The 9620-nt window shown below is 50.4% G+C and overlaps 1 protein-coding gene across 1 annotated transcript; it reads left to right on the top strand.

Annotated features, from left to right (window-relative positions):
- Nucleotides 1–244: 244 nt before the first annotated feature.
- Nucleotides 245–1709, top strand: TIGD3 (tigger transposable element derived 3). The gene has a single exon (XM_007462007.1). It carries the CDS (start codon nt 257–259, stop codon nt 1670–1672), a length of 1416 nt encoding a protein of 471 aa, XP_007462069.1. The 5' UTR covers nt 245–256; the 3' UTR covers nt 1673–1709.
- The last annotated feature ends 7911 nt before the right edge of the window (nt 1710–9620 follow it).

Raw genomic sequence — 9620 nt, 5'->3', positions numbered from 1 at the left:
TCCCCATCAGTGCCCGGCCCACTGCTCACTCAGCCTGGCCATTTCCCTTCCGTCGAGCCCAGCCCTCTCACCTCCCGCTCAGGGTACCCTCACCCTCTTCCAGCTGGTCCAGTCTTCCCTGGCCTCTCCCCCACACCAGCCTGTCTCCCAGCCTCATATAATATCTCTTCTTACTGACCTCCTCTCCCAACCCGAGCGGCCTCCACCGTTGTCCCTGCTCACCGTTTCCTCCCCACACAGGTGCTGTGGAGACGCCATGGAGCTGTGCAGCAAGAAGAAGCTTCATGCCCTGTCCCTGGCCGAGAAGATCCAGGTGCTGGAACTCCTGGATGAGTCAAAGATGTCCCAGTCGGAGGTGGCCCGGCGCTTCCAGGTCTCCCAGCCCCAGATCTCCCGCATCTGCAAGAATAAGGAGAAGCTGCTGGCGGACTGGTGCAGTGGCACGGCCAACCGGGAGCGCAAGCGCAAGCGGGAGTCCAAGTACAGCGGGATCGATGAGGCTCTGCTCTGCTGGTACCACATTGCCCAGGCCAAGGCCTGGGACGTGACGGGCCCTATGCTGCTCCACAAAGCCAAGGAGCTGGCCGACATCATGGGCCAGGACTTTGTGCCCAGCATTGGCTGGCTGGTCCGCTGGAAACGCCGAAACAACGTGGGCTTCGGGGCCCGCCACGTAGTGGCGCCTCCGTTCACCCCTGAGCTGCCTCCCCCAGCTCCCACGCCCCAGGCCCAGCTACCTCTTTCTCTTAAAGATTTCTCCCCAGAGGACATTTTTGGGTGTGCTGAAGTGCCCTTGCTATATCGGGCAGTGCCCGGCAGAGTGGGTGTGTGTGATCGGGTACAGGTACTGCTGTGTGCCAACAGCAGGGGCACAGAGAAGCGGCGGGTGTTGGTCAGTGGGCTCCAGGCTGCCCCAAGATGCTTCTTTGGGGTCAGCAGTGAGGCCCTGCCCGCCTCCTACCACCCTGACCTGGCCATCCCCTGGTCAGAATGGTTGGCACAGTTTGATCGGGACATGGGGCGGCAGGGCCGACAGGTAGCCTTGCTGCTGGCTGCCCGAGTGGTGGAGGAGTTGGCAGGCCTGCCCGGGCTCGGCCACGTGAAGCTCTTGCCTCTGTCCGCTGCTAGCACCACGCCTTCCCTGCCCAGCTCCGTGGTCCAGGCCTTTAAGGCCCATTACCGGCGCCGTCTGTTGGGCAAGCTGGCTGCCGTCCAGAGCGAGAGGGCTGGCACATCGCTAGCTGAGGCCGGGGCAGGCATCACAGTGCTGGATGCTCTACACATGGCAGCAGCGGCCTGGGCCAAGGTGCCTCTCCAGCTCATCGTGAGCAGCTTTGTTCAGGAAGGGCTGGCTCCAGGCAAAACGGCCCTGGCCCCGCACAAAGCCTCGGAGATGCCACCCGTCCCCGGTGGGCTGAGCCTCGAGGAGTTTTCCCGCTTTGTGGACCTGGAGGGTGAGGAGCCTGTGTCTGGAGTGTGCAAAGAGGAGGTGGGCACCGAAGACCAGGTGGGGGGCAGAGAGGACGGCTTGGAGCCCCTGCCCACCAAAGCCGATGCCCTCCGGGCTCTGGGCACGTTGAGGAGGTGGATTGAGTGCAAGGGCACCGGCCCTGAGCTGTTTGCAAATTTCTACGCCTGTGAGGAGGAGGTGGAGCGACTCTGCTGCCTGTGAAGGGCCCTTCCAGCCGGAGCCCCTCCTCTCCTGTTTCCCATGGAAACGCCCTCGCTCAGAAGGCAGATTGGGGGCTGGTCTCTTTCCCGTGGAAATAGAGCTTTTGTGAAAAGCGTTGAAGGGAGACAAGTTGGGAGACTAAGTCTAAGCTCTGAGCAAAAGTTCTCCAAGCCCTGAGAAGAGGGTCTAAAGGTGGGGTGTCAGGGAGTGAAGCTAGGCTGCATGGTTTCTGAACTGCTGTGGAGTCAGGGACTTGGGAAGGTGGAATTGGGCTTTACAGACAGGCCGATCCCTTGAATTCTGTGTTAAAAACAGTTCTGCTTCTGGAAATAAAGTTTTTAATCAGAAAAGAGTCCAGGGTGTTATTTTCATGGGAGAAGGGTGAAAACTTTCACCTCAGATTTTTAAATTGATTGCTGAGGGTCGCTGCAACGCGGCTGTCAAGCTGTTGTCGAGCTGTGTGCGGATGACCAGTAGTGAGCCTCTTCTGGCAGAAGGGACTCCCAGCACGTGGGGACTCCTCATGGGCAAACAGGCAGATCCCAAGTATTGCCCAGGACATTCTGCTGCTCTGATTTCTCTCTCAGATTGCCATGGTAGAGGTGGTGTCTGAGAAAGGAGGGGACAGGCTAGGGACATTCTAGGGGAGCAAAAAGGAGCCAGGGGAATTCCTTGGTGGTCCAGTGGTTAGGACTCTGCACTCTGCACTCTCACTGCTGAGAGGGCGAGGGTTGGGTTTGCTCCCTGGTCACGGAACTAAGATCCTGCAAGCCTTCTCAGGTGTGTCGTGAGTGGCCTAAAAAAAGTAGTCAGGATTTGGAATAGCCATTCATTTTTTCTTTTCATTCATGTGATCATTTCACAACATCTCTTCAGCAAGGCCTCCCGCGTGACAAGGTTGCGAAGATGGTGTCCCTGCCAGGCAGGACCTTGCAGACAGTGACAGTGGAGTGTGATAAAGGGTCGTCATAAAGGCGTGTGCACAGTGCTGTGGCCCTGGGGAGCCTCGGGAGGAGGTGAGCTTTGAGCTGCAGCAGAAGGACAGACAGACAGAGGAGTGGGAAGGATAGTCCTGGCAAAAGGGCGGCAGACGAGGAGGCAGCCGTCCCAAGAGAGCACGGGGAGGCCCGGAGAGCTGGAGGCGCCTGTAGCCCCCCAAGCCTGGTGGTGGGGCGCCCCCAAAGGGTTTCACTCATGGTGGGGACAGGTCATTTGTGAGGTTCTAGAACACTGAGATGTGGAGGGTGGGTCAAAGACATGAGACCTAGAGGCAGAGAAACTCCCACTGGTCCCAGTGACAGATGGGGAGGCCTGAGCCAGATCCCGCATGGAAGCAGGATGGAAAGAGGACGGCTCACCTGGAAAGAACCAGGACTTTGGACGCAGACAGACTCTGGCTGCTGAAGAGTGCAGCTCCAGGCCGAAATCCTACATGAGGCCTTTCAGGCCGACCGCAGGAATCACAAGCCAGGGCGGTGTGGTTTTCTGGGGAGCATCACGGTCAAGGACTCAGACCAGCCGAGGGACCTCCTTGTGCAGCCTCAGCTCAGGCGCTTTCTAGGGGCTTCGCCAACACCTCCTTACTGGGGGTGTGGGCTGAGACCCCTCCTCCTCTTTGATGTAGTACCTTTCACTCCCAGCGCTTCTCTCCCTGCCTTCCCCCACTCCCCACCCCACTCCCACTGTCCATAAAGAGGCAGGAGACCGTGTCATCTGACCCTCCCCAGTGCTGTTGAATTGGGGAAAATGGACCCCTGGGGAGCTGGCGCCTCTTTCTGCCTCTCAGACAGTAGCGCTCAGTGAATAAAGACCCCGACTGTTCTTTCAGGTTGGCTCATCGTCCTCACTGACCACCTCAACACCTGGCAGCCCGACAGTGAGACAAAGGTGTGTCATTGCCCACTCACTTTTAAACAGTTCTGAAGCTGCCTGCTGGCTTTCCATTTCTGCCTAAGGTCCCAAATCATTCAGCCTTTCCCCACAGATTCTGCTTTCCTACCTGTATTCTTTTTCTTTCTTTCTTTCTTTTTTTTTTTTTTGGCTGTGCTGTGTCTTCGTTGTGGGCTTCTTTAGTTGTGGTGCATGGGCTGCAGAGCTCGCAGGCTCAGTAGTTGCAGTGTGTGGGCTTAGTTGCCCCGAGGGCTGTGGGATCTTAATTCCCTGACCAGGGCTCAAACCTGCATCCCCTGCATTGGAAGGCAGATTCTTAACCACTGGACCATCAGGGAAGTCCCACCTGTATTCATTCAAATTGTCCTTTTTCTGAAGTCATTCCAGTTCTGACATATCTCTTTTTAAATGTTGAAGCCAAAAGTTACATGATCTCTAAAGGCCTGACCAAAGCAACCGAGGGGCAGATAAGCAATCTGTTCTCAGGTGTGTCGTATTCTTGTTGGAGGAGTGGGATAGAGCACAGGGTTCTCTTGCTGACTTCTTTCCAGAGCTTGTTTTTGGTTTTTATTTTTTTTGCGGTACGCGGGCCTCTCACTGCTGTGGCCTCTCCCGTCGCAGAGCACAGGCTCCGGATGTGCAGGCTCAGCGGCCATGGCTCATGGGCCCAGCCGCTCTGTGGCATGTGGGATCCTCCCAGACCGGGGCACGAACCCGTGTCCCCTGCATCGGCAGGCGGACTCCCAACCACTGTGCTACCAGGGAAGCCCTAGAGCTTGTTTTTTAAAGCCACCAGTTCCCCCCAAAAAAGGGAATTCCCTGGCAGTCCAATGGTTAGGACTCGGCGCTCTCACAGCCTGGGCCCCAGGTTCGATCACTGATCAGGGAACTAAGATCCCACAAGCCATGCAGCACAGCCATAAAGAAAAAGTCACCAGTCATCTCTTCTTTTCTTGCATTGATATCATGTATCGTACTTAACTTTTGGTGGGTGGCTCCATGGGCTCATTCAAGCCGTATTTACTGAACGCTTTGCTTGTGGAGCAGGTCCTGTTCTGGGACCTGAAGCTAGTGCTGAACAAGACAGAGAGGATCCTCCTTGCTAAACCCTTCCTTTCTGGGAGAGGGGATAAAGAAAAGACAAGTAAAGAAATAAACACGGTGATTTTGGACAGCAATAAGTGCCAAGATGAAAATAAAACAACCATGTCCTAGAGAGTGACTGGGAGAGGGGAGTCAGGGAAATGTTGGGGGGAGTAGTGACTGATAAGAAGGGAACACCCATTCTTCCAAAGGAAGAGTGTTCTCTGCAAAGGGAACAGCAGGTACAAATATCTAAGGTTAGAAACCGCTTGACAGGTTTAAGAAACAGAAAATGAGAGAAGGCCAAGCAGAGGAGGAGGGCAGAGAAGTGGGCAGGGGCCTCTGAGCTGGCAGCACTTATATTTCATTGGAAGTGAGACAGGAAGATTCTTTTTTTTTGTGGGGGGTAGAGTGGGGAGATTTAGACAAAGGAGGAACATGATATGTTTTATGTTTGAAAAAATCTAATTCTAGTTGCTGCGTGAAGAATACATGGCAAGGTAGGGAGCAAAAGTAGAAACCAGAAAACCAAGTAAGTTAGGAAGCTACTGCGGTTGGTGGGACTTCCTCACGCACTGGGCATAAGGTGCAAGGAGCCAGAGAAGGCGAAGAGGACTTCGGCTATTCCCAACAGACCTAATTTTTTTTATCAAGGTCAGACAGTCCTATCCAATTTTGCAGGTGTTGCCACATGCAAAATGGGGGACAAAGAAATTATGTGCATTATTTCAGTTGATTTATAAGTTTCTATTGTTCAGAAGGCATTCAAGGCTCCAGGGCAGCAAAGATGCATAAGACACAGTCCCTGTTCCTAAGAGGCAGAAATAATATGGGTCATTTTGTTGTGAAGCTGAAACTAACATACCATTGTAAAGCAATTATACTTCAATAAAGATGTTAAAAAAAAAAAAATATGGGTCATGAGATTTAAACAAATTAATATTTATAAAATGTTTACTACTTGCCAGGTGCTATTTTAAGCACTATATATAGGTTAGATATTATTGTTATTATTATTATATTCAGCAGCAGCATCAGTGTTGAGAAGATGATGAACAGCATCCAGAGAGCCCCAAGGCAGAAAGATTGGCTCCCCGTCTTTTTTTAATCTCTGCATTGCACTCTAATTTCTCCCAACCTACCTCCCAATTCTCTTCAGCTGTGACAATTCTTTTCCTTTTTTTTTTTTAAATATACATAATCAGGGAATTCCCTGGTGGTCCAGTGGTTAGGACTTGGCGCATTCACTGCTGTGGCTCGGGTTTAATCCCTGGTTAGGGAACTAAGATCCCGCAAGCTGTGCAGCACAGCCAATATATATATATATATATATATATATATATATATATAGTCATTTTAATACTGTCTTGTTTCTTTTCTTTTAATTCTTTTATATATTTAGATCTTTTGTGCACGGTTATTTTACATTCTGTATCTGATAAATCTAACATCTGAAATCTTTGGAGGGATAAATCTGTTGCTTTTGTTTCTCCTGAATTCATGGTGGCTCTTTTTTCCTTGTGGGTCTGGTCGCTTTTTGGTCGTGGGAATTTTTTTATTGGTTGCATTTAATTCCTGGAAAACCTGAAGATCCTGATTTGGGGGCGCTTCTTTAAAAAAGCCTGTAGTTACTCCTTATAGACACAAGGTGGCGCTACCATCATGATAAATTAATTTCTGGCAGGGGAAGGTGTCCCAGAGCTGAAGGACAGTGTGGTAGCAGGTGCCGTGGTTCACAGGAGCCCATCTTATTCTTAATTTTTTCCCACCACAGGGAGAGGCAGTTTTCTTTGTAGGTTCCCTTTACTGGTGGGTGGAGGTTTTCTGGTCTACTCTTTCACTAACGGTATAGCCCTTTCCAGGATCTTGACTTAATTCATCAATCTTCGGTTCAGCTACCTTAACGTCTGGGCCAAAGTCTAGTCTTCTGTGTGTTTCTTTAATCTTCAAGGTTGCAGTGTTAGCATTTGCTCCAAGGGCTGCACAGTTCCAACACGCGGTTTACACTCACTTCCTTGTTTTGAAGGGGTCTTTGGGAAGTTCCCTTACTTCTTGCAAAGTTAGCAATCGTTTTTACATCATGTTATAATGGTTTGGAATCTAGCTGCTTTAGACACATGTAGCTCTCGTGTCACTGTACATGTAAATTAGTCTCCTGCAATTTCTCCTACTGTGATCAGTGCTGTAAAAATAAGTATAACATTTGATGACACGAATCCAATGAGACGCTATTTAACATGTTTGCCCAAGTTATAAACACTTTATGTGGGACTTCCCTGGTGGCTCAGTGGTTAAGAATCCGCCTGCCAACACAGGGGACACTGGGTCGAGCCCTGGTCCGGGAAGATCCCACATGCTGCGGAGCAACTAAGACCATGTGCCACAACTACTGACCCCGCGTGCCACAACTACTGAAGCCTGCGTGCCTAGAGCCTGTGCTCCACAACAAAGAGAAGCCACCACAATGAGAAGCCCACACACCGCAACAAAGAGTAACCCCCCTCACCGCAACTAGAGAAAGTCCATGCACAGCAACAAAGACCCAACGCAGCCAATAAATAAATAAATGTATTAAAAAAAAAACAAAAAAAACTTTACGTGTCACCCTCAGACACCACCCCCATTTTCAACCTCAAAGCAGGTTCATTTACTATTTCCTAGCTCTCAGGGACTCCTCTCTGAGTCTCAAATAATGATGACCTCTAATAACATCTGTTAATTCCTTAAGGAATTTAACAGGCGTATACTGAGACCCTGCTGATGTAAAAACATCTGGCTTTTTAAAATATCTTCGGCCATTTCCTGCCTGATCTTTGTCTTTCCATCCTCCTTTCCAAGAGGAGTGAGTTGTTTTCTCACTAATCATGCCACGCTTAACTCTCACCTCACTGCAGCACTGTTCTCCGGGCCCTACTAGCAGCCCTTGCCATAGGCCAGTGGAAGCAACTCAGGCCTGGGACTGCATGGCCCGAGGGGTGCCGGCCATTCTCTCTGGTTCTAATGAGGTGCATAAAGAAAAGGAGCTCCAGCCCCTGCACAGATGCCTCTGGACAGAACCAGAGAGAGGAGACAGAAACCCATGCCCAGCAGTGCAAAGGCAAGTTTACAGGCGTCATTTCTGCCCCCAAAAGGATTTAATTAAAACAAAATCAAAAAAGGATTTAAAAATGTTATTCTCTTGCTAACTGGTGGTGAGAAATGACAAACTACAGAGGACCACTCTGATCTACTGATCCCTCCTTGCCCCGTTTCTAAGAGCCACCTTCTGTTTCACATGCATACTGCTTGCTCCCTTTGAACCAGCCACCAACTCCCCTGAGATGTTCCAGTGACTGCTCCCCAGCACTTCTGTGTCTGGCCAAAAATCCCTGGCACCGTGGTGGCCCTGGACTGGCCACTGGGGCCCAAAGATGGACCAGTTGGAAGGGCTCTCAGAGGAAAATGGGGCACAGAAAGGGCAGTGACTGTCTCAGACAGACCCTGTTCTTTCACACCAGGAACGTAGGCTTCCTGGATCTGTGCAGGAGTTGAGGCCACCAGAACTGGAGTCTGAGTCATTTCCATCAGACTCATAACTTCCTCAGCTAGAATGGGCAGTGTATTTCTTCTATTAGAAGCATCCAAGGACTTCCCTGGTGGTCCAGTGGGTAAGACTCCATGCTCCCAATGCAGGAGGCCCGTGTTTGATCCCTGGTGGGAGAACTAGACCCTGCATGCCGCAACTAAGAGTCCGCATACCACAACTAAGAAGTTCACATGTCTCGGGGCTCCCCTGGTGGCGCAGTGGTTGGGAGTCCGCCTGCCGATGCAGGGGACACGGGTTCGTGCCCCGGTCTGGGAGGATCCCACATGCCGCGGAGTGGCTGGCCCGTGAGCCATGGCCGCTGAGCCTGCGCGTCCAGGGCCTGTGCTCCACAACGGGAGAGGCCACAGCAGTGAGAGGCCCGCGTACCGCAAAAAAAAAAAAAAAGTTCACATGTCTCAATGAAGCTCCCATGTGCTGCAACTAAGACCCAGCACAGCCTAAATAAATAAATTAAATAAATAATAAATATTCTTTTAAAAGAAGCATCCAGAACACCATTTCTTTTTTTCTTTTTTTTTTTGACCTTTTTATTGGAGTATAATTGCTTTACAACATTGTGTTAGTTTCTGCTTTATAACAAAGTGAATCAGTTATACGTATACATATATCCCCATATCTCCTCCCTCTTGCGTCTCCCTCCTACCCTCCCTGTCCCACCCCTCTAGGTGGTCACAAAGCACTGAGCTGATCTCCCTGTGCTATGCGGCTGCTTCCCACTAGCTAGCTATTTTACGTTTGGTAGTGTATATATGTCCATGCCACTCTCTCACTTTGTCCCAGCTTACCCTTCCCCCTCCCCATATCCTCAAGTCCATTCTCTAGTAGGTCTGTGTCTTTATTCCGACCGGGGCACGAGCCCGCGTCCCCTGCATTGGCAGGCGGACTCTCAACCACTGTGCCACCAGGGAAGCCCACTAGCTATCTATTTTACATCTGGTAGTGTATATAAGTCCATGCCGCTCTCACTTCGCCCCAGCTTACCCTTCCCCCTCCCTGTGTCCTCAAGTCCATTCTCTACATCTTTATTCTCTGAATCTTTATTCCTGTCCTGCCCCTAGGTTCTTCATAACCAATTTTTTTTTTTTTTAGATTCCATATATATGTGTTAGCATACGGTAATTGTTTTTCTCTTTCTGACTTACTTCACTCTGTATGACAGACTCTAGGTCCATCCACCTCACTACAAATAACTCAATTTCGTTTCTTTTTATGGCTGAGTAATATTCCATTGTATATATGTGCCACATCTTCTTTATCCATTCATCTGTTGATGGACACTTAGGTTGCTTCCATGTCCTGGCTATTGTAAATAGAGCTGCAATGAACACTGTGGTACATGATACTTTTTGAATTATTGTTTTCTCAGGGTATATGCCCAGTAGTGGGATT

This window comes from Lipotes vexillifer, unplaced genomic scaffold, assembly GCF_000442215.2.
Source record: "Lipotes vexillifer unplaced genomic scaffold, Lipotes_vexillifer_v1.1 scaffold1129, whole genome shotgun sequence".
Lineage (NCBI taxonomy): Eukaryota > Metazoa > Chordata > Mammalia > Artiodactyla > Lipotidae > Lipotes > Lipotes vexillifer.
This window is presented reverse-complemented; position numbering and strand designations above follow the sequence as displayed.